At 48.0% G+C, this 27,751-nt stretch overlaps 2 protein-coding genes across 3 annotated transcripts in view; one reads left to right on the plus strand and one right to left on the minus strand.

The window, feature by feature from the left end:
- hmces (5-hydroxymethylcytosine binding, ES cell specific) overlaps window positions 1–9,841 on the plus strand; it is a 32,791-nt gene extending 22,950 nt beyond the window's left edge. For both annotated transcript variants that reach the window (XM_070895708.1, XM_070895707.1), the window contains exons 5-7: window positions 769–917; window positions 2,865–3,057; window positions 8,573–9,841. In XM_070895708.1, coding sequence (XP_070751809.1) covers window positions 769–917; window positions 2,865–3,057; window positions 8,573–8,767 — 537 coding nt within the window. In that variant the 3' untranslated portion in view covers window positions 8,768–9,841. The remainder of the gene's footprint in view (window positions 1–768; window positions 918–2,864; window positions 3,058–8,572) is intronic.
- A 2,733-nt stretch (window positions 9,842–12,574) lies between these two features.
- LOC139277351 (coatomer subunit gamma-1) overlaps window positions 12,575–27,751 on the minus strand; it is a 78,562-nt gene continuing 63,385 nt past the window's right edge. The window contains exons 16-24 of the mRNA XM_070895710.1: window positions 25,118–25,221; window positions 23,115–23,240; window positions 22,350–22,418; window positions 22,099–22,241; window positions 20,067–20,238; window positions 17,920–18,017; window positions 16,726–16,864; window positions 15,339–15,437; window positions 12,575–13,108 (exon numbers count right to left, since the gene is read on the minus strand). Coding sequence (XP_070751811.1) covers window positions 12,978–13,108; window positions 15,339–15,437; window positions 16,726–16,864; window positions 17,920–18,017; window positions 20,067–20,238; window positions 22,099–22,241; window positions 22,350–22,418; window positions 23,115–23,240; window positions 25,118–25,221 — 1,081 coding nt within the window. The 3' untranslated portion in view covers window positions 12,575–12,977. The remainder of the gene's footprint in view (window positions 13,109–15,338; window positions 15,438–16,725; window positions 16,865–17,919; window positions 18,018–20,066; window positions 20,239–22,098; window positions 22,242–22,349; window positions 22,419–23,114; window positions 23,241–25,117; window positions 25,222–27,751) is intronic.

Below are 27,751 nucleotides of genomic sequence, written 5' to 3' on the forward strand. Positions count from 1 at the left end.
GGTACATCAGTCATTGAAAGTTGGCATGCAGGTACAGCAGGCGGTGAAGAAGGTAAATGGTATGTTGGCCTTCATAGCTAGGGAATTTGAGTATAGGAGCAGGGAGGTCTTACTGCAGTTGTACACGGCCTTAGTCAGACCTCACCTGGAATATTGTTCAGTTTTGGTCTCCTAATCTGAGGAAGGACGTTCTTGCTATTGAGAGAGTGCAGCGAAGGTTCACCAGACTGATTCCCGGGATGGCAGGACTGACACATGAGGAGAGACTGGATCGACTGGGCCTGTATTCACTGGAGTTTAGAAGAATGAGAGGGGATCTCATAGAAACATATAAAATTCTGACGGGACTGGACAGGTTAGATGCAGGAAGAATGTTCCCGATGTTGGGGAAGTCCAGAACCAGGGGACATAGTCTAAGGATAAGGGGTAAGCCATTTAGGACTGAGATGAGGAGAAACTTCTTCACTCAGAGAGTTGTTAATCTGTGGAATTCCTTACCGCAGAGAGTTGTTGATGCCAGTTCATTGGATATGTTCAAGAGGGAGTTAGATATGGCCCTTACGGCTAAAGGGATCAAGGGTATGGAGAGAAAGCAGGAAAGGGGTACTGAGGTGAATGATCAGCCATAATCTTATTGAATGGTGGTGCAGGCTCGAAGGGCCGAATGGCCTACTCCTGCACCTATTCTCTATGTTTCTATGCTCCTCTACCCCATTTAGACACTTATTTTGCAGGGAGTAAATTAACCACTGTTCATTGATGATTCAGACAGACGGTGAGGAGTGGAAGGGCCGACGTTTGCTGACCATGGCGGGGCTCTTCGACTGCTGGAGACCTCCCGGTGGAGGGGAGGCACTTTATACTTACACCGTCATCACGGTGGACGCTTCCAAAGCCATGGACTGTATACACGACAGGTGCGTAATGTTCGTCAAGCTCAAACCTAAATCGGTTAGAGATTGTCAGTACGGAGGAGGGGGGATGATCCCTCGTGCCGGTAGCTGGCTGGCCAAAGCACAGCTAACTTTAGACCCTCGTGCCTCATCTATGACCTCAGCCCAGACCAGGAACTAGACCCGGGACCACCTGCTCTGTGTGGCTTAGCCCTGCGCCAGGCAGTGCTTTTACATGCATATTAATCTCTTGTATGCTGACAATTATCTTGTGTACTACTCCCTCTCTATAATCTAAATTTAGTCCCTCGTAAACAGTGAAAGATTACATTAACAAAACAGATTGCTGTCTGTGGGAGCTTGCTGTGCGCAAATTGGCTGCCACGTTTCCTACATTACAACAGTGACTACACTTCAAGAAGTACCCGATTGTCTGTAAAGCACTTTGGGATGTCCAGTGATCATGTAAGGCACTATATAAATGCAAGTCTGTCTTTCTTTGATCTCCTGTAGTCTGGGATCGGGAGCACAGTGTAATGTTTAGCTGTTAATTTGGCTTGTCCTTTTAAGGGGTACACGGCTCACAGTGACTGCCTGGAAAGTGCTCTAATTAGGACTGTTTCTCGAGACTGGCTCTTGTTCTCTCGCTCACGTTTCCAGCTCATCTCCAGGCTGGGCAAACCAGGAGGAAATAACTGGCTTTCTTTTTGTAAGATTGATTTATACTCTTGGTGTTTTGTTCAAAAAGTGCTCAAAATCTTGTTATAAAAGTTAGTCGATTCTCAGTGGCACTGACTTGGGAGACTTTCTCTCCAGTGTTACTGAGACAGTAAGATCAGGTCCTTTATATTAAGGAATGCCATCGATGGTGAGAGTGTCATCCGTGTCGCTTCTCAGTGTAAAAACGCTTTTAGATTGCTGCAAGGTTCTGGGACGTTCTAGTATCCTAGGCCAGGTAGTTACCCAATAAATTAAGTCATGATTCAGATGGTTACATTGTCGGTCAGTCTTGGACCTGTGACCTGGTCAATATCTGGATTGTGGCACATCAGACCACTTTCCTTCTGCTGGAGACTCTTGTCAAAAGTACCTTCACCGCTCATTTGTCATGTGTGAGCCTAACGTCCCGTGTCATTAGACTATTTGATCATGGAGGGAGGAGATGCAGCGCAGGCAAGTGTACTTCTAGTAGACATTTAAGACTTGGATTTATATAGCACCTTTCACGACCACCGGACATCTCAAAGCACTTTACAGCCAATGAAGTACTTTTGAAGTAGTCACTGTTGTAATGTAGGAAAGCCACAGCCAATTTGCACACAGCAAGCTCCCACAGACAGCAATGTGATAATGACCAGATAATCTGTTTTTTTTTTATTATGTTGATTGAGGGATAAATATTGGCCAGAACGCCGGGGATAACTCCCCTGGCTCCAGAAACCAGGGATAACTCGCCTGCTGTCCCCTACCAGAAATTCAAGTCTGGCTGATCTCTCTTCCCTCTCCCCAATCTCATTATCAGAGCCCAGATGTAATGACTCTGTTGTTGCTAAGGTCAAGATCAGCCAATGGGGATCAAATCTGAGATCTTGCTGGACTCATGGCCTCACTGGACATCGCCCTTACAGACTAAGTCATCAGGAAGCTTTGTGCTTTCTCCACTTCCTTCATTCCACCATCAGTGGCCGTGCCTTCAGCTACCGAGGCCCTAGGTTCTGAATTCCCTCCGTAAACCTCCCCGCCTCTCTCTCTCAGATGCTCCTTTAAAACCTAACTCTGACCAAGGTTTTGGTCACCTGTCCTAATGTTTCCTTCTTTGGCTCGGTGTCACATTTTGCTACGTTAAAGGTGCTGTCTAAATGCTGTGGTTGAACAGTCTGCATTCCTTACGGGGTCAGTAGGAAACAGTGCGTGAGCTTGATACTCGGTCTGGTGCAGGCGAGGTTTCAACCACTCTCTCTCTCCTGGTAGAATGCCGGCTATCCTGGATGGGGAGGATGCGGTGCGGATGTGGCTGGATTACGATACGGTACCATATGAGGAGGCCATTAAATTGATCCACCCAACAGAACGTATTGCTCTTCACCCAGTCTCCACCATGGTCAACAATGTCAGGAATGACCACCTCGAGTGCATCAAACCCATAGAACTGGGAGTTAAAGAGGTGAGGGCTTTTTAAAAAAGATATTGAAGTTAAAATAAGTGACTGCTAGCGAAAGTGGGGACGGCATGTTTGTAATCCATGCCTTTGTTACCTCTACACTTGACTATTCCAACGCACTCCTGGCTGGCCTCCCACATTCTACCCTACGTAAACTAGAGGTCATCCAAAACTCCCTCTCTACCTCTTTCTCCTCCTTTAAGACGCTTCTTGAAACCAACTTCTTTGACCAAATTTTTGGTCATTTGCCCGAATATTACCTTATGTGGCTCGGTGTCAAATTTTATAATATTCCAGTGAATTTCCTTGGGACGTTTTACTAAGTTAAAGGCGCTATATAAATACATTGTTGTAATAATTTCAGAGTGCCTTTTTTTCTCTCCCTGTGCGCGCCCCCCCCCCTCCCCCCACAAGTCTTATCCTGAATGTGTTGCCTCCTTCCTAAGATACAGACCCACAGGCAACAGCCTCACTGTACATTGCCCATATTGCGGCCTATTCAACTGTAGAATGCATCACAGCATAGCCCATTCCTGTCCTCACCATGGGTGCTGAGGCTAATTGCAATGATCACCCCCCCCACAGATCGCCTGACTCGGCACCAAGTGGGATCGATCCTGGTATTTACCGGTACCACATTGGGAGGAGACACGTTGGCCATATTTTGTCAAATGTTTGTGTCAGGCACAAATGTCCCATTGGGCAGCGGTGCCCAACATCCATGTCCACGAAGGAACCCCTTCTCAGTTGATTGATTTAAATGGAAGGTCAGTATGGCTGACTCTGGGTGGTGCAGTGAGTCAGACCCTGGCCTTCAATCGCTTGGTTCAAATCCAGACGAATCCTAGACTGACTGGACGAAAGGCTTACGACGCCAGCAACGGTCTTGTGTGAAATGTGTTTCAGGCCCGCCCCAGTTCCTAGTGGACATCGCCCGAAATCAGCAGTGGCACTCAGAAGGCTCGCAGCATGGTTGTTGCGGGGAATGGCAGTGTCGGGGTGCTCTGAGGTTGAGCTACACCGTTTGGGTGGAGTAGAGGCAGCTTTCCTTTGCAGCTAGCCTCGCTGAAGCCGCTGTTTTGTATTCCTCTCGGATCTAGTCTGTAGGGTGCAGCGTGGGGGGGAGGGAGCGGGTCCGGCTCAGGGGGAAGGGGCCGGTACGGTGGGGGGGAGGGAGCGGGTCCGGCTCAGGGGGTAGGGGCCGGTACGGTGGGGGGCAGAGAGCGGGTCCGGCTCAGGGGGAAGGGGCCGGTACGGTGGGGGGGAGGGAGCGGGTCCGGCTCAGGGGGTAGGGGCCGGTACGGTGGGGGGCAGAGAGCGGGTCCGGCTCAGGGGGTAGGGGCCGGTACGGTGGGGGGGAGGGAGCAGGTCCGGCTCGGGGGGAAGGGGCCGGTACGGTGGGGGGGAGAGAGCGGGTCCGGCTCAGGGGGAAGGGGCCGGTACGGTGGGGGGGAGGGAGCGGGTCCGGCTCAGGGGGAAGGGGCCGGTACGGTGGGGGGCAGAGAGCGGGTCCGGCTCAGGGGGTAGGGGCCGGTACGGTGGGGGGCAGAGAGCGGGTCCGGCTCAGGGGGAAGGGGCCGGTACGGTGGGGGGGAGGGAGCGGGTCCGGCTCAGGGGGTAGGGGCCGGTACGGTGGGGGGCAGAGAGCGGGTCCGGCTCAGGGGGAAGAGGCCGGTACGTTGGGGGGGAGGGAGCGGGTCCGGCTCGGGGGAAGGGGCCGGTACGTTGGGGGGGAGGGAGCGGGTCCGGCTCAGGGGGAAGAGGCCGGTACGTTGGGGGGGAGGGAGCGGGTCCGGCTCAGGGGGAAGGGGCCGGTACGGTGGGGGGCAGAGAGCGGGTCCGGCTCAGGGGGTAGGGGCCGGTACGGTGGGGGGGAGGGAGCGGGTCCGGCTCAGGGGGAAGGGGCCGGTACGGTGGGGGGGAGGGAGCGGGTCCGGCTCAGGGGGAAGAGGCCGGTACGGTGGGGGGGAGGGTGTTCCCGCGGTGAGTCCGGCACAGCACGGGAAGAGTCCGGCACTGGTTGGATACAGTAACGTCTCACCTAAAACCTCCAACGGTGGCAAACGGAAAAATATTTCCTCAGATCAGTCAAGCCCAGGTCGCTGTGGTGTTACCCCAGTGCTGCTTGATGGGGACTCCCACTGAGTCTGTGTCTGTTACAACCATACAGTGGGAGACAGTCGAACCATCGTATCCACGCCAGCCTAATCCCACTTTCCAGCACTAGGTCGTAGCCCTGTAGGTTACAGCACAGCAAGCGCACATCCAAGTACTCTTTAAATGTGGTGAGGTTTCTGCCTCTAGCACCCTTTCAGGTAGTGAGTTCCAGACCCCTCCCCCCCCTCCCCCCCCCAAAACACCTTCTGGGTGACAAACGTTCTCAACTTCCCTCTAAACCTCCCCCCAATTACTTTAAATCTATTCCCCCTAGTTATTGACCCCTCTGCTAAGGAAAATGCATCCTTCCTATCCACTCTTATCTATGCCCTTCATAATTTTATACACCGCAATTAGGTCTCCCCTCAGCCTCCTCTTTAAAGAAAACAACGCTAGGCTATCCTGTGTCAGCAAATTCTTCAGGTCAATGACCTTTTATCAGAACTGGAAAGGATGCGCTCATTTGTACTGCCAAAATGGCTGCCATGCTCCACTCTTTGTCTATGATTGGCCCTCTTGGAGGATAAGCCATACTCTAAAGTTTCACTGGAATGTGTAACTGGAACCGCTCATCCCAAGGTCTCACTGACTTTGCAAATTGTAACTCGATCCATTTTGACTTCCTAAAGCGACAGAGGACAGAGCTCCCCAGAAGACAGCAAGGGCCAGCCAAAGTGCCTTACCCAAGTCCAAGTGCAACCCTCCCCCAGCCGAAGTGCCTTCCTACACCAGTGCAAGTGCATTGACCTTACCCCCCCCCACACCATAGATGGGGCATTGTGTTCGGATTGTTAACAGGTTTATTAGGTATAAAGTGAATAGTGACAGTGTCGTGACTTCTGGATTTCATCCACTCCAACCATGTCCCTTGTAGAGGGTTGGAAGAACGTGATCCGTCTCCCCCCCGATCTCCCCCCCCCCACCCCCCGATCTCACCCCCCCCCCCCTGTCTGTCTCTCTCGGCCGCCCGCTAAGATCAGGTTGGCAGTCTCGGGCTTCAGGTCCTGCTTCTCGGCACCACGTGGAGTGAATGATTCGGTGGGTGGGGAGAAGCGGAGCGGAGCTTGACAGATGCGGCATGGGGGGAGGGCAGAGCTTGACAGATGCATGCACAAAAAAAACCGCAGTACAAATAGTTACATCGAACTCGAAAAAGTTAGAGAGGTAACAGATTTTAAGCCAGTGCAGGGGCTGGGAAAGAAAGGGAAGGTCAGCGATAGAGTGGAAGGCAGTAGAGCTTACATGACTGAAGGGATGCTTATACAAAGCAAAAGGTTGATAGTAATGGGACAAGTAAAGAAGCAAAAGATTGGGTCTAGAAGAGATGGAAATGGCAGAATCATCAACGGCGGCCATGTGAAAAAATGTGGGCAGAGGTTCTGGCCTGAATTGGAACTTTTTTATGTTGAGTCCGGAAGTCTGTAAAGTGCCTTAACGAAAGATGTTCCTCGAGCTTGCGTTGAGCTTCGTTGGAACAGTGCAGGAGGCCGAGGACAGAGATGTCAGAGTGGGAGCGGGGAATTAAAGTGACAGGCAACCGGAAGCTCAGGGTCACGCCTACGGACTGAACGGAGTTGCTCCGCAAAGCGGTCACCCAATCTGCGTTTGGTTTCCCCACTGTAGAGGAGACCACATCGTGAGCAGCGAGTATAGTATAGTAAATTGAAAGAAGTATAAGTAAATCGATGTTTCACCTGGAAGGAGTGTTTGGGACCCTGGACAGTGGGAAGGGAGGAGGTCAAGGGGCAGATGTTGCATCTCCTGGGCTTGCACGGAAAGGTGCCGTGGGAGGGGGAGGGGTTGCTGGGAGTGACTGCGGAATGGACCAGCTTCGGAATGCTGAGAGGGGAGGGGGAAGATGTGATTGGTGGTGGGATCACGCTGGAGGTGGCGGAAATAGCAGAGGATGATCCGTTGAATGTGGAGGCTGGTGGGGTGAAAGGTGATGACAAGGGGAACCCTGTTGTGGCTCTGGGAGGGACGGGAAGTGTGGGAAATGTGATACTGGAGTTACTCTTTCAACACAAAACTTCAAAAAAAAATACTAAGAATATAATAGGTGTAGGCCATATGGCCCCTCGAGCCTCCTCTGCCGTTCAATAAGATCATGGCTGATCTTTGACCTCAACTCCACTTTCCCACCCGATCCCCTTAAGCCCTTGATCCCCTTGGAGTCCAGAAATCTATCGATCTCAGCCTTGAATACACTCAACGATTCAGCATCCACAGCCCTTTGTGGTAGAGAATTCCAAATATTCACAATCCTCAGTGAAGAAATTTCTCTTCATCTCAGTCCTAACTGGCTGACCCCTTATACTGGGACTATGACCCCTAGTTCTTGACTCTCCAGCCGGGGGAAACAGCATCTACTGTCAATCCCCTCACCTCTCATTCTTCTAAACTCTGATAAATGTAAAATAAATTGAGGGGTAGAGCGGCGAGGCATTGGACCTGTGATACCGTGTGGCACTGTTGCGGGAAGAAGGTAAATGTAATTGTGACTATTTGCTTTTGTGGAGGGTGAGGCTAATTTTTTGTGATGTGATTTCTGTCCATTTCTGTGTATCTGCGTAGATGTGGCACAACAGTGTCATCTAGTGGTGAGTTCTTGCATTGTGTATTGCCATTGAAATACAAATGCAGTCTGGTGCATTGGAAGAATTTAGCAAAGTAAAACATGTATTTTCAGCGCACTACCTTTATTTTGTGCATTTGAAGGACATTTATTTTTAAAAAGCAAGTAATTGATGTAACTGCAATTATCTTGCACACTTTAAAACCACGGGATTACTTTCTTTGACAATTACAAAGGTGTATTTTAGTCTAAAATAGCTTTAAAATTACAGTTGGCTGCATAAATTAAGGTTTAATAAACAGTGATTCCATTGAAAATGGATGCAAATTTTTGAGTGAGGGTTGCACGCAGACTTTTACTTGTCCCCTTTTTAAATTGTTTTTGAGTGCAGTATCTCACGGGCTGTTGAGATGTTCCGATGGACTGAGGTGCCAGTGTGACTTCAGCAACCCAGCTTCGACCGAAGAGCGGCGATTTAAGCAATTTCATAGTGGGGAGGGCAACGGTTTAATGTCTCATCCGAAAGACGGCACCTCTGACAGTGCAGCACTCCCTCAGCACTGTACTGGAGTGTCAGCCTAGATTATGTGCTCAAGTCTGGAGTGGGGCTTGAACCCACAGTCAAGAGCTCCACTCACTGAGCCACATCTTTACAACAGTGCAGATCCTCCAAATATTGATTAAAAAATCCCACATAATAAAAATGGATTTGAGTTCAGCCACCACAAAGCAGTGGCCCTGAAGAGTTTGGTTTGTTAATTGTCGTGTTGCGATCTGCCATACCAGGAACCCAAGCCCACAGCCAGCAGCAAGATGATGATGAACTGGCTGCAAAGCCCCTCGCCCAAGAAGGAAGAGGCGGGCACACGGAGTCCGGTGCACGTTAAGGTGGAGACACCAAAGAAAAGCAGCATAGGATTAATGCAGCTGTGGCTTCAGAAAACCGAGGATCCCCCGGCCAAGAAGCTCCGCACGACCTGAGGTACAATGTACTCAAAATCGGCAGCCGTCTGAGCTCAGTTCAGAGGAAGTTTGCAACTTGCAAGGTTGTCGGTGGACGAGTGTCGCTGCTTTGTTTAAATGTTGTATGTGTTTGTTTGATTTTTTGTTTTGTTCTTTAAGCTAGAGTTGTGATCCTTTACCTATGCCAGTAGAGATAAGGGAAATTGCTATGCACCTGATGTTTCGGCACTGCCTGACAGCCTCTCATGGTCACCGACAGAATTCCAGGCATTTGGTGAGGGAGAAGATACACGCAGTAGGAGGGTGGGACTGAGGTATTATTGTTGGGGTCAATGTGAAGGGAGCTTCACTCTGCATTTGGTTGCACTATACCTGCCCTGGCAGTCCACATGCATTGTTACACATTCCTTGGGTGGATTTGGAACGCCCCACTGACCGTGTCCCTGGCTCTGCCCAAAATCCGTGGTGGTCAGGCCAATCTACATATAGCCCACAACTGGGGAGGCTGCCTGAGAGGGCGTGTGGGACAACGTTCCCTCTAAGTTGCACAGATATCTGCCGGTCCTGTGCAGCCCCGCTTTTTCCAAAGTGAAATTTTGCACAAACTGAATAGGCCATGCAGCCTGTTAAAAGGGACCGCACAGCCAAAAAAAACAATTGGGGGAACATTTGGGGGGAGGGGATGGTGGTCACTGAATTTACTGCAGCATCCAAGATCATTTGCATTACCAAAACTGGCCTTTCAATTTTTAAAGCCTTCTCTCCCTCCCTCCCTCCCTCCCTCCCTTCCCTTTGGACGCTAGGAATTTTTGAAGAGCAGATGTCTGAAATGGGACGCATTCTGACCAGTAGCTCTGACGTCCTTGACAGCAAAATTAACAGGGTTTTCACACAGAGGCCTAGCCAAGAACCCCCCCAGCTAACCCCAACCTATCTCTCCCAGGACTTGTTGTTTGTTACAGGTTATTGTTTTTGGCAGTGAAGTTAAGCCTTTCGAATTTTTACTGTTGCTGCAACGCTTTTTGAACAGCTGTAATAATAATTGTAGAGCGACTGTAATTAAATCTGAATAAAAGTCTGCCTACCCCTTAATTGTGTGAGATTTATTCAAACAAGTCAGTGCTGGAAAAGGGATGTGTAACATTTAAATTGAGGGGAGATTTTGGAGATGTGCTGGAGGACAGTGGAGAAGGGGTGTGAGTGGAGGTTGAGGAGGATTGCCAACACTCCAGGCTGGAGTCTCCGGCAATTAAAATTTAATCTCCAGGACACTGCTGCACGCAAAAACCTGGGAACAATCGAACAATAACATTCGCGCCACACAAGGGCCAGGCAACTACCATTTTCAACAAGAGTCCAACCACCTCCCCTTGACAATCAACAGCATTACCATCGCCAAATCCCCCATCATCAACATCCTGGGGGTCACCATTGACCAGAAACTTAACTGGACCAACCACAAATACCGTGGCGACAAGAGCAGGTCAGAGGCTGCAGTGGGTATCCCCACCATCTACCAGGCACAAGTCAGGAGTGTGACTGAATAATCTCCACTTGCCTGGATGACTGCAGCTCCAACACTCATGAAGCTCGACACCATCCAGGCCCAAGCAGCCCAGTGGATTAGCACTCCATCCACCACCTTAAACATTCACGCCCGGCACACAGTGGTTGCAGTGTGTACCGTCTACAAGATGCACTGCAGCAACTCACCACAGCTTCTTCGACAGCACCTCCCAAACCCATGACCTTTATCACCTAGGACAAGGGCAACAGGAGAATGGGAACACCATCACCACCTCCAAGTCACACACCATCCCGACTTGGAAATATATGGCCGTTCCTTTTATCATCGCTGGGTCAAAATCCTCTAACTCCTGAACAGCCTTCACCACACGTGCCTGCAGCGGTGATGGGGGTCTGGAACTCACTGCCTGAAAGGGTGGTGGCAGCAGAAACCCTCACCACATTTAAAAAGTACTTGGATAAGTACTTGAAGTGCTGTAACCTACAGATCAAGAGCTGGAAAATGGGATTAGGCTGAATAGCTCTTTGTTGGCCGGTGCGGACACAATGGGCTGAAATGGCCTCCTTCCGTGCTGTAAATTTCTAAAGAAAAGGCACACCAACAACTTCTCAAGGGCAATTAGGGATGGAAAATAAATGCCCACATCCCATGAATTAATAAAAACAAATATATATATTTACTCCATGCAAAATCTACAGCCTAGTTCATTAGGGGAACCGTGCACTCCTCATTCCGCGGGTTCGGACTGCAGTACCAAGCCGCCCACTCTCAAACCTGTAATTCTGAGCAAAGCCCCTGAAGCATTAGCACCTTTTAGCTGCCGACTGACTAGTGGTGCAAATCAGGCATGTTCTGTAAGCACCAAGGAGCAGCTCTTCCAGTGTATGAAATCGTGCCGGCAGCTGAATCTGTTGCACTTTCGGCTGGGATGCTGAAACAGTAATTTGAGTTTTTTTTAAAAACCAGGACTGGTTTGTAATTTGGAGGTAGAAATACTCTTCTGACTGCAAGTGGGGGGGAAATTAGGAATTACAAGATTGTTCAGCAGCAGAGTCCCACTGAGAAAATTAAATGCAATGCGTGCTACAGGAAGGGAGCAGGGGAGGATAGAACGGGTAGGTAAACAAGGTATTAAGGTGCAGCAATAAGCTCATCATCCACCGTTATTCTGCGACACTGATTGCACAGCACGAGCTGAATCAGAAACCTTGCTCCATTTCTGGTGTTGCGAACGGCCGCAAGGACTGTCAACGCCAGATTACACCACCACCTGGGGCTGCTCTTGTAGGTTTGGGGGGGGGGGGGTGGGAAGGTAGGATAAGGCAGAACACGGGCCTTTGGTAGACGGGTTCATCGGCAAGAGTTTGAGCTCTGGTCTGTGCTGAACGTAGAAGGGATGTTACAACTGCAAAGACGTCCCAGTGTCTCGGGGACCACTTGTGTAGTTTGAATCCCTGTTCCCATTAATCGGTACCAAGTTGATGATCCTAACAGACCCTGGAGTTCTGATTTAGGATCTATCCACCAACAAGGCGACAGCTACCTCTCTTTGCACATGCCTGCAGGCTCTCAAAATTCAAACCAGGGAATGATTACGGATAGATTTAAGTTGAGGTTTGAAGGCCAGAGATGATCTTATTGAAACGTATAAGATTCTGAGAGCTTGACTGGGTAGATGCTGAGAGGATGTTTCCCCTCGTGGCAGAATCTAGAACTAGGGGGCATAGTTTCAGAATAAAGTGGTTGTCCATTTAAAACGGAAATGAGGAATTTCTTCTGAGGGTTGTGAATCTTTGGAATTCTCTGCCCCAGAGAGCTGTAGAGGTTGGGTCAGTCAATATTTTTAAGGTGGAGATAGACAGATTCTTGAACTATAATGGGAGTGAAGGGGTATGGAGAGCGGGCAGGAAAGTGGAGTTGAGGCCAAGATTAGATCAGCCATGATCTTATTGAATGGTGGAGCAGGCTCGAGGGGCCGTATGGCCGACTCCTGCTCCTATTTCTTCTGTTCTTAAGTGGTTCTGGAGCCCCAGTCCGGTAGGCGAGGAAAGGAAACAGACCCAGTTGCTGCTTGCTGTCCAGTTACCCCACCCCCCCCCACAGGGAAGTCCAGGGCCGGATCGGAATAGCGTGCCCTGCTGCCCCTCGACGGACCAATAGAGAATGGTCATGGGGTGAAGTGTGGGAGGGAAGGAAAGTGTCAAACTGCATGGGGAGAGGGACTCCCAATTAAACTTCTTTTGCTTTCATATAGATTGTCCCAGTCGACAGCAAACTGAAATAAGACAGACAGAAAATGGGTAACAAAAGCCTTTTTATTCAACAAATTGCAGGAGGGAAGAAAACAATCTTAATGCTCCTGTGCTCAATACTACAATTTGTGTATATATATATATATGTAGTTTTTATTTAATGTAACAAGTCCTCATTATAGACACTGAGGATATTTAAAATCCCCACATTCCCATTTCCTAAAACTACAATCAGCGTTATTATTTCAACTGACCGGTTCACAAATTTCCTTTGCTTTGAGGCAAAAGTGCCGACATCATCTATTTTTGCTTCGCTAGCCAAGGTTTGAAATTTGTTCCCCCATAATTGGCAATAAAATTAACGGTTTATGGCGTTTTCTTAGAAACCTCTCACCCCACCCACCCCCGCGTCACAAGAGTGTCACCAGTGTTTTCTTCACGGAAGAAACTAACCAACGGAGGCCATGATGACGTCGACGGGAATCTCGTCTTTACTTCGCGCCGTCACTTGCATCGTCACACCGTCCATCAGCGCGAGCCGTGCCCGTACAAGCAGGTCGTGACCTCCACGGAAAACGCCTGAAATAGGGAAAAGAAACCGTCAAGGGGTTCCGATCGAGCAAGGTTATACAGAATGTACATGGCAGAAGGCAGGCCATTCGGCCCAACAGGTCCATGCTGGCCTTTTTGCTCCTCCCACCCAATTTCATCTCACCCCATCACCATATTCTTCTATTCCTTTCTCCATCATGTGTTTATCTTGCTTCCCCTTAAATGCATCTGTGCTATTCACCTCAATTACTCCCTATGGTAGTGAGTTTCACATTCTAACCACTCTGGGTAAAGAAGTTCCTCATGGGATCCAGGGCAAAGTGGCAAGTTGGATCCAAAATTGGCTTAGAGGTAGGAAGCAAAGGGTAATGGTTGATGGATGTTTTTGTGACTGGAAGGATGTTTCCAGCGGAGTTTAGTATTGGGTCCCTTGCTTTTTGTGGTATATATCAATGATTTAGATTTGAATATAGGGAGTATGATTAAGAAGTTTGCAGATGACACTAAAATTGACTGTGTGGTTGATAATGAAGAGAAAAGTCATGGGCTGCAGCAGGATATCAATCTACTGGTCAGGTGGGCAGAGGAGTGGCAAATGGAATTTAATTCAGAGAAGTGTGAGGTAATGCACTTGGGGAGGGCTAAGAAGCGGCAGGCCACTTAATAGTGTAGATGAACAAAGGGACCTTGGAGTGCTTGTCCACAGATCCCTGAAAGTATAGCAGGCCACGTGGATAAGGTGGTTAAGAAGGCATACAGAATGCTTGCCTATATTGGCCGAGGCATAGAATACAAGAGCAGGGAGGTGGTTCTTAAATTGTATAATACTCTGGTTAGGCCACATAGCTGGAGTACTGCGTGCAGTTCTGGTCGCCGTATTATAGGAAGGATGTGATTGCACTAGAGAGGGTGCAGAGAAGATTTACGAGGATGCTGCCTAGAATGGAGAATCTTAGCTATGAAGACAAATTGGATAGGCTGGGTTTATTTTCATTGGAACAGAGGAGGTTGAAAGGAGACCTTTCAAAGGTTGAAAGGCTAAGAACACCACAAAACAGACATCGAACAGAAAAATCTCCCGACTTTGGACACTGCCACAAATAAAATGATAGGAGGCATCTTTCATGGTAGTCGGAAGCCACAAGACTAAACCTCAAAACTGGATAAAAGGAGAACCAACTGCCCTATCGTCGGGAGAGGCAACGTGCAGAAGTCAAGGCAGAACAGCTTGGCCTGACATTCATGGCAGTCTGGTCACCCTGTATTCTGAAAAGTATTCTGCAGTTATATTATTTAGATCTGTTGTTTGACATTCAAATAAAGTGCGTTGTAATCTTGATACCAGTTTCTATGGCCTCCGCTCAAGGTTAGCACCACTAATCGAAATTAATAATAGTAATGACATTCGGCCGATTTTGACACCCAAGGTGTGTAGCTGAATCTTATCGGGTCTCTTGGAAATATGCTTCACATATAATAAATGAGTTTAGAGAGAGGGGTCTGGAGACCTAGTGGACTAGCAACCCAGGAGACGGAAGTTTAAATCTCATCATGGTAAATTGCTGAATTCGGTAAATCTGCTAACTAGTGGGCCGGCAACAAAAATAAATAACCTTCAGGGAACGGAACCTGCCACCCCTCCCCCTCCAATCCACCCCTCCCACCCTCATCTCCCTTCACTACCCCACCCCCCTACCTTCCCCGCTCCACCCCACCCTCCTGTCCCCTCCCCACCCCACCCTCTCATCCCCACCCCTCACTACACTTCCTATCACCACCCCACCCCTCCCTCCATCCCCTCACTACCCCTCTCCCACACCACCCCACCCTCCCTTCATCTCCCTTGACTACCCCCCTTCACCACCCCTCCCCTCCCGAGCACTGCCGTGTGTTGGATTCGCTCTCTCAGTCACCCTGTGAACTACTTGTTCCAAGTGTCTTTGTGCTGGAGCAGTGCAGCCATGTTGTGGTGGCCAGGCATTTCGCCACAGGTAGGAAGTCAACCCAAGAGTATGGTGCTGTACTGCTCGTGTTACTGGACCAGTAATCCAGAATACAGTGAATTCAAATCCTACCAGATCTCTGGAATACTATTGAAAGTTAGAACACCTGGGGCACTGTACAGGGGCTCCAACAAGCTGTGCTGAGGTGTCTACTTCCCACTGTCCGATCCCAGCCAGAATTAGTCACAGGGTTGGGGTGGGGGGGGGGGGCGGGAGAAAGAGTGGAGGCGGAGGAGGTTAGGGAGTCAGCTTACCTGCTAGATAAAGTGTGTGTGAATTCTTATTCTCCGGCACCTTATCAGACCTCTCACATGGCTGCATGCCCAGGAAGTTAACAATGTTATTCACGGCCTCTGTAAATACAAGGAATGCAAGGCTTACAAGAGGGACCATATGTGACATCAACACAGTTACTGGCCTATCGCCAGCTGATGCATCTGTCCGCAGCCTAATCCAAATTACCGTATCCCAAACACCAGCCCGTGGTCCACTCACTGACACATTGTTTACGGTCAGATATTAAAGATCACAAGCAAGTAACAAAATATCAATCCAGCCCTCCTCTCAGCTGCATCGCCAAAGCTGTGTGTAACTAAGGCCTTTCAGTGTTGACGGAGCTGGTGCAATGTCAGGAGACACTCACAGCGCATCTTTTTCAGAACTGCAGCAAGTCACGTTGCAACTTCTTGGGATCTTTGGAATTCTCCACCTCAGAGGGCTGTGGATGCTCAGTCGTTGAGTATATGCAAGGCTGAGATAGATAGATTTTTGGACTCGAGGGAAATCAAGGGATATGGGGATCGGGCGGGAAAGTGTTGAGGTCGAAGGTCAGCCATGATCTTATTGAATGGCGGAGCAGGCTCGTTGGGCCGTATGGCCGACTCCTGCTCCTAATTCTTACGTTAGATTTTTAGATGGGGCCATTCCCCATTGTATAAATGCAGCCAAACTGATGGAGCTGTTTAGTGCTGGAATTCAGTTATATCGACGTGCTGCACACTGTCAACATTTTTCTGCAGGCTGGGGCATCCTCTTGTACTCGAGGGGAGGTGTGAGAGGGCTCAATGCTAAGCTGCTCAAGTCCAACAACTGAGGGCATTAGTGACATGTTTCAATGTGTTGGAAGCATCTGTTGGATAAATGTCAGATTCAAAAACTGATCAAAACGTACTCACAATTCTCCCTGTTCACTGGCATTAGCTTGTTACTGGGATTTGGTTCCTCCTCTATCTGACAGTCATTCTTCACGTGTCAGACTTGACCAGGAGGCGATTGCAGAGCAGATCACAGCCCAACCTCATCCTGCCCTCAACCTCACTGCAGACAATTCACAGGGAATGTCAGCACTGACAGACCCATATCAGATTATTGTCCGACATACTGGGCAACACAGCCCACAGTGCAGATCAGTACTGACCACCCGTGCTAACTACAGGTCAGCACAAGACTATACATGCTAATCACTGATCAGTACTAACTATCTGTGCTAATCACTGATCAGTACTAACTATCTGTGCTAATCACTGATCAGTACTATCTGTGCTAACCACCGATCAGCACCAACTATCTGTGCTAACCACCTATCAGCACTAACTATCTGTGCTAACCACCTATCAGTGCTAACTACCGATCAGTACTAACCATCGAGTGTTTTCATGCTCGACAGGGCAAACGTCTCCTCCTTCTCGAAGTCGCCTCCCACCTCTTCCCAGGCAGCGCTGAAGTTCGGCTTCAGGACTTTCTGGATGTGATCGGCCACCGTGATCTCCACATCTTCCAGCTGGGAAACAAGAGTAAATCGGCGGTGAGTGAGGGTGTCCTCGACAACACGCCTGGCGCAACAAACTCAACGGCGTGCGGTTACTCAGCCACATTCAACATTCAGCGAGGGCAGGAGGCAACAAGTACAGGGAATTGAGAAACATGGGCCATCAAATCGTCTCGCTAAAGACGCTTGATGCTGCAAATGTGCCTCAGCAATGTTAATGTTTGCACACCAGGGCCGCTAGCCTCAGATTACACACACGATCACGATGTTAGTAGTTTGGGATTTACAGTGTAGCCTCCCTACTGCACTCACACTAGGGTATCGACTATGCAAAGGGCTTGAGGTCTGAGCTAAATACTCCAGGATGATGTTAACTAACATTTACTGTAAATTACATATTATATTTTTTAACTCCTCACAATATAACTTACCCAGCTATATTTAAAAGGACATAATAATAGAGGATATATGGGAAGGTGACACTCAAGGTTGAGCCTCAATTGAAAAACAAACCCTTATTGGGCATGATGTTCTGAGAAATCCAAAGGAGACGGCCATTTGAGGCATTGTGTCTGTACCAGTGACAGTTCCACACCACTGGCAGCCGTGGCTCAGTGGGCAGCACTCTCGCCTCTCAGTCAGAAGATTGCGGGTTTAGGTGCCACTCCAGGGACTTGAGCACATAAATCCAGGCTGACACTCCAGTGCAGTGCTGAGGGAGCGCTGCACTGTCGGAAGTGCCATCTTTCGGATGAGACGTTAAACGGAGGCTCTGTCTGCTCTCTCAGATGGACGTATAAGATCCCATGGCACTATTTCGAAGAAGAGCAGGGGAGTTATCCCCGGTGTTCTGGCCAATATTAGATTATCTGGTCATTATCACATTGCTGTTTGTGGGAGCTTGCAGTACGCAAATTGGCTGTCGCATTTCCATTACAACAGTGATTATACTTCAAAAAAATACTTAATTGGCTGTAAAAGCGCTTTCTTTTTTTCTATTACATCATTAAGACTGAATGCATTGGACTCAACTGGGTACAAAGGTGGACTGACGCAGTTACACTTACCACATACTCATCTTCATATCCTTCCTCTTCAGCCTCTCCTGTGTTAGGATCACAATCTTTAACGGTGAACTTTAAAGTACAGCTAAACGTACAGGACACTGAAGGAGAGGAAGGAATAAGCTGCAATTACAAACGGGACGCAGAAGAAACACGCCACAAGTAGTTATACATCGAGGGAGGGAGCAAGTGTTAGCTCAGGTGCTTGCCACAGTGTTCCACACATAGGCTGAATATACAACAGCTTAAATCCTCAAATGTCAACAGGTCTGTCATGACTTTCTCAGTATCAATCCCGAGTCTAGCAGAAGACATGATTATCCACAGCTCCCCTTGTGTTTTCCCTGATGCACTGCACACTGTCAAATTGAAGACCGAGATCGATAGATTTTTGTTGGGTAAAGGGTATCAAGGGATACGGATCAAAGGTGGGGAAACGGAGTTGAGGTACCGATTAGCCATGATCTTACGGAGTGGCAGAGCAGGCTGGAGGTGCTGAATGGCCTGCTCCTGGTTCCTATGATCATGCAGCAGTGATCCGTACGGGTACGGGGTCCGATTCCCAGGTCCGTGCTGCGATACTGTTCTCAGCTGGCGTACCGGCTTGAATAGGCTTCAGCTAAAAACAGGGGAACAAATATCAGCCAAGGTCCCTGTGCAGGATTGTTCGATAAGTGATCGCTGCTGGAAGGGGCAGGAGTGTGGATGTCCAATAAAGAATGCTTTGGGCTCCACTGGGATGCCAGTCATCATTCCTGCTGACACTCAAGTTCAAGGCCCATAGCAGAAACATATCCCCCAATTCAGTTGTACACTGACGATCTCATTCAGAGGCTGGCTGATGTGGGAAAGTGTCAGACTGATGTCCTTGTGATGAGGTTGAGCTGAACAACATCATTGGGGAAGACGAGAATCGTACAGCACAGAAGGCCATTGTGGAAGGTGGGGGAAGGGGCAGGAGGAGGGTGGGAACAGACCCGGCAGGATAGTTGTACCCAGGCCCACCTACATGCAGCATTGAACGTCTGAGAGCTGCGCCTCGCAGCCCGGACAAATAAAACAGAGGAGTCGGGTTCCGTTTGTTTCCAGCAATAAAATCAGCGTAATCCAGGTAGAATCGGCCCAACTAGCGCAAAAGATCGGGAAATCTTAAACAGAAGCGAGTTACACACAAAACCACTTGCGTTTGTGTTTTCCCCGATCTTTTACACTGATTCATAAGAATTAGGAGCAGGAGTAGGTCATACGGCCCCTCGAGCCTGCTCCGCCATTCAATATCATGGCTAATCCTCTCCCATAACGCCACTTTCCTGCACTCTCCCCATATCCCCTGAATATTCAAAAATCTATCGATCTCTATCTTGAATATACACAGCAATTCAGCATCCGTAGCCCTCTGGAGCAGAGAATTCCAAACATTCATCACCCTCCAAGTGAAGAAGTTTCTCCTCATCTCAGTCCTAAATGGCAGACCCCTTATTCTGAAACTGACCCCTGGTTCTAGACTCTCCAGCACTCGATCAAGATTCAATACGTGTTGAATCAGGCCTCACCCACAAACCCACACCCCAGGTCAAAATAACGAGATTCCGGCGATTGTGCTGGTTCGGGAAGGCGCTTCAAACTGTGCTCATTTTTATTGACGCATAGGCACAAATATGCACATACAAGTATTTTCAGATCAAAATATATTTAATTTACTGAGAAACTGAGCGTATATAAATGAAACTATTGAATGGAAACAAAACTATATGGAACCAGTGATTTTAAATCAGGTTACTCACAGGTGGAGGACTGAACATTTTTATTAAAAATGCTTAGTTTTGATGATGAATCTATTCTCAGCTGTATTAATAAAACTGCAGCAGGTTTCCCCTCAAATACATCAAGGAATATTTTTTTAAATGGAAAGAAAAGAAACAATCACGTTTGATTACGCTGCCCGATTGCACTGGTTGATGGAAGATTTTACGTGTGTGATTATGCAAATTAATTTTAGCAGAAACCTGAGGTGTAACATAACCAGCGCCGTTTCAAACGCATTTTGGCCGCAGTTTCCCGATTGTGCCCAAAGCGGAAACCCTACCCCAGGGCGTTGAACAAGTCCCGACTACACAAAACCCTCCAGGTAACTGTCAAACATTCCTCACCTGCTGTTGGATCGTCCTCAGGCAGAGCCACCAGCGTGTAACAGATGCCTGGCTGGTTATAAGATAGGTTAGTGGCTGGAATGCAGCATGCCACTTCATAACCTTCTGTGGGTTCCATCTGCACAGTGACGTTCTCCAGGATCTGATCATTCAGAGTATTGGTACAATCAAACTGCAGAGACCAGACAGAAAATAATTTAACGGACGCAATTCGAAAAGAATGCCGCCTTACAGTCTGCATAACAGAGCCTGGGAGCTGATTGGCAGTCCGGCTCCCCCTCAGCAACCTCCATCCACCTCATGGCTTCCAGCCCAGCTATGGGAAGTTGAATGAGCCGGGATTCCTTGCTGTTCCCTTGGCTTTTACTTAACGGCAGCCAGGGCAGATAGTGTCATCCCCGCTTCCACAAAGTAAGTCCCTCTTATAATACAAAGTACTTATTGGAACTTTTGTTCTCCTCTTCCTGCGGGGAAGTGCCCAGACAGCTTCCCAGTGGTTCAAACTGAAATCAGGACCTCACGGTGTGGGGAGTGCCAGGCTCAGTCCCATGTCTGTATGCCTATGGCTGGAATTTTAATTTGGAGGCAGGAAAGGAGTGGGGGGGGGGCTGGAAAGCGGTCAGGAAACCGGCGAGAACGCGTTTCCCGCAGGCCCTTGCAAATTTCACGGCAGGGCCCGATTAGCATTTAGAATAACTGCTTCCCGCCCAGAGGGAGAGGCTGGCTGGCAGGCAGGTTGGCCTGCGGTATCAAGCCGCGGAGAGGAAGGCGTCAGTGGAAATCGGAAGCTGGAATGGATATCGGGTGCCAGAGGGGGGGTGGGTCGGGAGGTGATCGGGAGCCAAGGATCTACGCCCAGAGGAAGTGGATTGGAGTCCTCGTGGGGGGGGGGGGGGTTCAGATTGTGGGGGGGGAGGGGGGAAGACGCGGGATCCATCAGTTAAGTGGAAAGGCATTTAGCTCCTGGATCCAGCAGTCCTCGCTTTCCTTTAGCTGACAGGTTCCCCGAAGCCTGGGAGACATGGCTGCCAAAAGTTAAATTTAAAATGGTGGATCACCATGAGGCATGCAGCCTCATTATAATCATTAAATTGCCATACCGCCTCCTGGGAGCATGTTGGTCACCTCCAACTCCCCCTCCGCCAAAACCTGGGCGGGTTGAGGTCGGGATTCAGATTTTTAACTTTTTAACCTCCCACCTGGCTGCAACCCACCCGTTTCTTGGGGTTAAAACTCCCCCCCTATGTGTCAACCGTGGCTCAGTGAGCAGCACTCTCGCCTCGGAGTCTGAAAGGCGTAGGTTCAAGTCCCATTCCAGAGTCTTGAGCACATAAATGTAGGCTGACACTCCAGTGCAGTGCTGAGGGAGTGCTGCACTGTCGGAGGTGCCGTCTTTCGGATGAGGCGTTAAACCGAGGCCCAGTCTGCTCTCTCAGGTGGACACAAAAGATCCCACGGCACTATTTCAAAGAAGAGCAGCGGAGTTATCCCCAGTGTCTTGGCCAGTATTTATCCCTCAACCAACATCACTAAAACAGATTATCTAGTCAATATCACATTGCTGCTTGTGGGAGCCTCCTGTGTACAAGTTGGCTGCTGCGATTCCTACATTACACTTTGAAAGTACTTCAAAGGCTGCAAAATGCTTTGGGTCGTCCTGAGGTCATGAAAGGTGCTATATAAATGCAAGTTCTTTCTTTCTTTTATATTCCATGACTCCCGGGTGAAGCATTGACGACATTACAACGACGACTACACTTCAAAAGTGCTTTGTTGACTGTAAAGCTCTTTGGGATGTCCTGAGGTCATGAAAAGTGCTGTGTAACTGAAATGCCAGTCTTTTACTGCTGTTCCAGCTCAGTTCAGAATGTAAATGAGCAGCACTGGGGCAGCTGATTAAAATACATAAATAGTTTATAGAAAAACAAAGCAAGATACAAGCACAGGAGGAAACTGCAGACACACAGATTAATCATTCTGCCCAACCTTCAGCACACAGGCAGAACCCCTGCCAGGACTGGGAGTCACTTACCTGGAACGCAATGTGATTTCCAAAGGTGTGCTTGGTGCAGCGGACAACGTACTCTGTCTCTGACTCCGTGAGGGGGACGGGGTTGGGCGAGGACTTGAACAGTGGGCCCAGGTCTTTGAACTCTGGGATAGCAGCAAGTTGCTCTGAAATGGAATGAGATTTTCATTTGTACATGAGTTCAGTGCACGCAGCAACTCGGAATTCTGCACTGCAAACTGCAACTACTGCAGTCGAAGCCACCTCCTTCCTACCTTGGAAAATGTCCTGCCTGCTCGACGCCACCTTCTCTGGCATTTTGACTGTGGCCGCTGGAGAGATTTCTGGTATAATAACATGAAAAAAGAGATACCAGGTAAATTCAAATGGAACAGAGGAGAGAAATACTGTGGGGGGTTGTCAGAGAGCAGCGAAGGTATTCCCTTTTCACACCTGCCTGCAGGCTTCATTTCCAGAGCATTTCACCAACCTCCGCAGTGATTTGCGAGGGGTTCAAGTTGACTCTGTCCTTCAACATGGGTTTGGAACGGAGGCGGGTGTGGGAGGGGGGAGCAGAGGACAGAAGAAGAGAGCCAATTTCAAAGGTTTTCCGATAGCTAGATGACCTACATCTGTCTTTCCCTCGCTGTAGCCCCAAGCTAGAGAATAATTAAGACAAGAGATGAAAAGCTTTTTCAAAAGAATCTGACATGAGCAACGGTGCTGGTTTTGAGGGGGGGCGGGGGGGGGGTGGTGTTTGAGGAGAATCTTTAGTTATCAAAACATCATTCACAAGACAGATAACAATGAGGAGGTCCATTCAATTAACTTAGCTCATTTATTTAGAAACAATCATTACAGCAGCAACCCCGCCCCCCCCCCCTCCCCGCATTAGATAAACTGCCCCTTAAATGATTCCGCAGTGTGTGTGTTCACTACTCTACCCAGAAGGTCATTCCACCTTCCCATCACAGAAACCCCAGAAGCTTGTGGCATGCCAGGGCAGACAGGGAATGCTGCGCTGTGGAAAATGCACCTACCAGATTTCTGCTCACAGATGGGAGCCATCGACAGTGGAACTGATTTCAGGTCAAAGGGCTTCTCAGACGGGTCCAGTGTGTAGTTGTGCAGCGCTCTCTCCAGTCCGGGAATCGACACTTGCAGGCCTGGGCAAGGAGAAATTACATGTCTTTAAAAAAAAAAATGAACGGAACCCACAGCTCAAGTTTAGCATTTTAAGTTTAGTCCTAATGGCACCGACACTTCCTGGGGCATGAGTGTTGTCTGCCCATCGGTACCTTACCCAAGTAAACATTAGTTATATTTCAGCTTAACTAGTGAGTGCTCTTAACCGTGTTTCAGCTGTCAAGACCACAAGCTCTGGAATTCCCTCCCTAAACCTCTCCGCCTCTCTCCTCCTTTAAGACACTCCTTCAAACCTACTTCTTTGACCAAGTGTTTGGTCCTCCTACTATCTCCTTCTTTGGCTCGATGTCAATTTCTGTTTCATCAGGTTCCCGAGAAGAGCTTTGGGATGTTTTACTCGGTAAAGGAGTTATATAAATGTAAGTTGTTGTGTTGGAGGGTTATCTGACAACATGGCACATCGGAGCAGAGCCCAACGATTTGGAAAGGACCGAATGTAACGTAGCCAAGTTTGCTGACGATACAAAGATGGGAGGAAAAGCAATGTGTGAGGAGGACACAAAAAACTTTCAAAAGGACATAGACAGGCTCGTTGAGTGGGCAAAAATTTGGCAGATGGAGTATAATGTTGGACAGTGTGAGGTTATGCACTTTGGCAGAAAAAAAAATCGAAGAGCAAGTTATTATTTAAATGGAGAAAAATTGCAAAGTGCTGCAGTACAGCGGGACCTGGGGGTCCTGGTGCATGAAACACAAAAGGATAGTATGCAGGTACAGCAAGTGATCAGGAAGGCCAATGGAATCTTGGCCTTTATTGCAAAGGGGATGGAGTATAAAAGCAGGGAAGTCTTGCTACAGCTATAGAGTATTGGTGAGGCTACACCTGGAATACTGTGTACAGTTTTGGTTTCCATATTTACGAAAGGATATACTTGCTTTGGAGGCAGTTCAGGGAAGGCTCACTAGGTTGATTCCAGAGATGAGGGAGTTGGCTTATGAGAAAAGGTTGAGTAGGTTGGGCCTCTACTCATTGGAATTCAGAAGAATGAGAGATGATCTTATCGAAACGTCTAAGATTATGAGGGGGCTTGACAAGGTGGATGCAGAGAGGATCTATCCACTGATAGGGGAGACTAGAACTAAGGGACATAATCTTAGAATAAGGGGCCGCCCATGTAAAACTGAGATGAGGAGCAATTTCTTCTCTGAGAGTTATAAATCTGTGGAATTTGCTGCCTCAGAGAGCTGTGGAAGCTGGGTCATTGAATAAATTTAAGACAGAGATCGACAGTTTCTTAACCAATAAGGAAATGAGGGGTTATGGGGAGCAGGCGGGGAAGTGGACCTGAGTCCATGATTGAATCAGCCAGGATCATATTAAATGGCGGAGCAGGCTCGAGGAGCCGAATGGTCTACTCGTGCTCCTATTTCTTATGTTCTAATCCTGCTCACACTCTATGTCCACGCGTGTATTGTCCAGCAGAAATCCCTGGATATTTCTCAGGGGTGAGAACCCTGGCTAATTTTCCCACCTCTCTACTCCCTGACAGAAGGGTTCTGAGGCCAATTCTAGTTATTATGGCTGAGACCAGTTAACTGAAGACAAACCAGCACGTGAAAACAATTCAAACAAATTGCAGAAATCCGTCATGGAACCAGGGACCTCCTGGACTCTATGGCTCATGTACCATGCAGGGCCCCTCGCTCACGGACCGCACGGGGCAGTTCATTCACAGACCACACGGGGCCCCTCATTCACGGACCACACGGCGCAGCTGATTCATTCGCTGAGCCATCGGAAGGGCTTTGCAGCACATATTTGTGATCTTTCAGAATTTGACTGGCTAAGATTGGGAAAACAATCAATCTGTGAATTGACCTATTTGATGCGTCTTACCATTGAGGATGTAGGCTGAGTTCAGAGCCTTCTGTTTCTGCTCCAGCACACTCAGGTAGAAGGTGGCCCGATCTCGCACCTCGTTGTCATCATCCATCATACATCTGTGCAGAGTACAGAGCTGCATTAGAACATCTAATGGCAGGAGGGTCGGCAAGCAGAGGTCACAGATTTAAGATAATTGACAGAAGAATCCTGGGGCAGATGAGTATATATTTACCCAGTGAAGTTTTATGATCTGGAAGGGTGGTGGAAGCAGATTCAATAATAACTTTCAAAAGGGAATTGGATAAATAAAAAAAGGAAAAATGTTGCAGGACTATGGGGAAAGAGCAGTAAAATGGGACTAATTTAATAGCTCTTTTAGTGCACGATGGACTGAATGGCCTTCTTGTGTGCTGTAAATAGGATTACATAGGATATATGTCAGAGAAACAGGCTATTCGGCCCAACCAGTCCATGAGGTGTTTATGCTCCACTCAAGCCGCCTCCAGTCTTTCCTCATCTCAATCTATCAGCACAATCCTCTATTCCCTGCTCCCTGATATGCTTATCTAACCGCCCCTTAATTTGCCTCAACCACTCCCTTATGGTTGTGGTAGCGAGTTCCACGTTCTCACCACTTTCTGGGTAAAGAAGCTTTTTCTAAATTCCCTATTTGATTTCTTGGTGACTACCTTGTATTGATGGCCTCTAGTTATGCTCGTCCCTACAAGTGGAAACATTCTCTCTGTATCCACTCTATCAAAACCTTTCATAATTTTAAAGATCTCGATTAGGTCACCCCTCAGCCTTCTCTTTTCAAGAGCAAAGAGACCCAGCCTGTTCATCCTTTTCTGATAGGTGTACCCTCGCATTTTTAGTAACCTTGTAAATCTTCTCTGCATCCTCTCCAGTGCCTCTATAATCTTTTTATAATATGGCGACCAGAAAGGAGGCAAACAGAAAGAAGGAAACTATAGACCAGTTAGCCTAATAACATCTGTCGTTGGGAAAATGCTGGAGTTCATTATTAAGCAAGCAGTAGCAGGACATTTGGAAAAGCATAATTCAATCTAGCAGAGTCAGCATGGTTTTGTGAAAGGAAAATCATGTTTGACAAATTTTCTGGAGTTCTTTGAGGATGTAACGAGCAGGGTGGATAAGGGGGAACCAGTGGATGTGGTGTATTTCGATTTCCAGAGGTCATTTGACATAGTGCCACATAAAAGGTTACTGCACAAGATAAAAGTTCACGGGGTTGGGGTAATATATTAGCATGGATAGAGGATTGTCTAACTAACAGAAAACAAGAGAGTTGGGATAAAGGGGTAATTTTCTGGTTGGCAAGCAGTGACTAGTGGGGTGCCGCAGGGATCAGTGCTGGGTTCTCAACTATTTACAATCTATATTAATGACTTGGATGAAGAGATCAAGTGTAATGTAGCCAAGTTTGCTGATGATACAAAGATGGTGGGAAAGCAAATTGTGAGTACACAAAAAATCTGCAAAATCTGTGGGCAACATTTGGCAGATGGAGTATAATGTGGGAAAATGTGAGGTTATCCATTTTGGCAGAAAAATAGAAAAGCAAATTATAATTTAAATAGAGAAAGATTGCAAAGTGCTGCAGTACAGAGGGACCTGGGAGCACTTGTGTATAAAACACAAAAAGTTAGTATGCAGGTACAGCAAGTAATCAGGAAGGCAAATGTTAAATGTTGGCCTTTATTGCAAGGGGGATAGGGTATAAAATCAGAGAAGTCCTGCTACAACTGTAGAGGGTATTGGTGAGGCCACACCTAGAGTACTGCGTACAGTTTTGGTCTCTGTATTTAAGGAAGGATATACTTGCATTGGAGGCTGTTCAGAGAAGATTCACTAGGTTGATTCCAGAGTTGAGGAGTTTGACTTATGATGATAGGTTGAGTAGGTTGGGCCTGTACTCATTGGAGTTCAGAAGAATAAGAGGTGATCTTTTGAAACATATAAGATAATGAGGGGGCTCGACAAGGTGGATGCAGAGAGAATATTTCCACTTATAGGGGAAACTAAAACTAGAGGACATAATCTCAGAATAAGGGGCCACCCATTTAAAACTGAGATGAGGAGGAATTTCTTCTCTCAGAGGGTTGTAAATCTATGGAATTCTCTGCCCCAGAGAGCTGTGGAGGTTGGGTCATTGAATATATTTAAGGCGGAGATAGACAGATTTCTGAGCGTTGAGAATAAATGGTTATGGAGAGCAGGCAAGTGGAGCTGAGTCCATGATCTTATTAAATGGCGGAGCAGACTCGAGGGGCCAATTGGTCTACTCCTGCTCCTATTTCTTATGTTATGTTCAGAACTGTACACAGTACTCCAAGTGTGGTCTAACCAAGGTTCGATACAAGTTTAGCATAATTTCGCTACTTTTCAATTCTATCACTCTAGAAATAAACCCTAATGCCTGGTTTACTATTTTTATGGCCTTGTGTCACTACTTTTAATGATTTGTGTATTTGTACTCCAAGATCTCTTTGTTCCTCCATCCCACCCAAACTCATACCCTCCAAGTAATGATCTCACCATTCTTCCCACCAAAATGTAATACCTCTTATTTAACTGTGTTGAATTTTATTTGTAAATTATATGCCCATTCTGCAAGTTTAATGT

This window comes from Pristiophorus japonicus, chromosome 12 (genome assembly GCF_044704955.1).
Source record: "Pristiophorus japonicus isolate sPriJap1 chromosome 12, sPriJap1.hap1, whole genome shotgun sequence".
Lineage (NCBI taxonomy): Eukaryota > Metazoa > Chordata > Chondrichthyes > Pristiophoridae > Pristiophorus > Pristiophorus japonicus.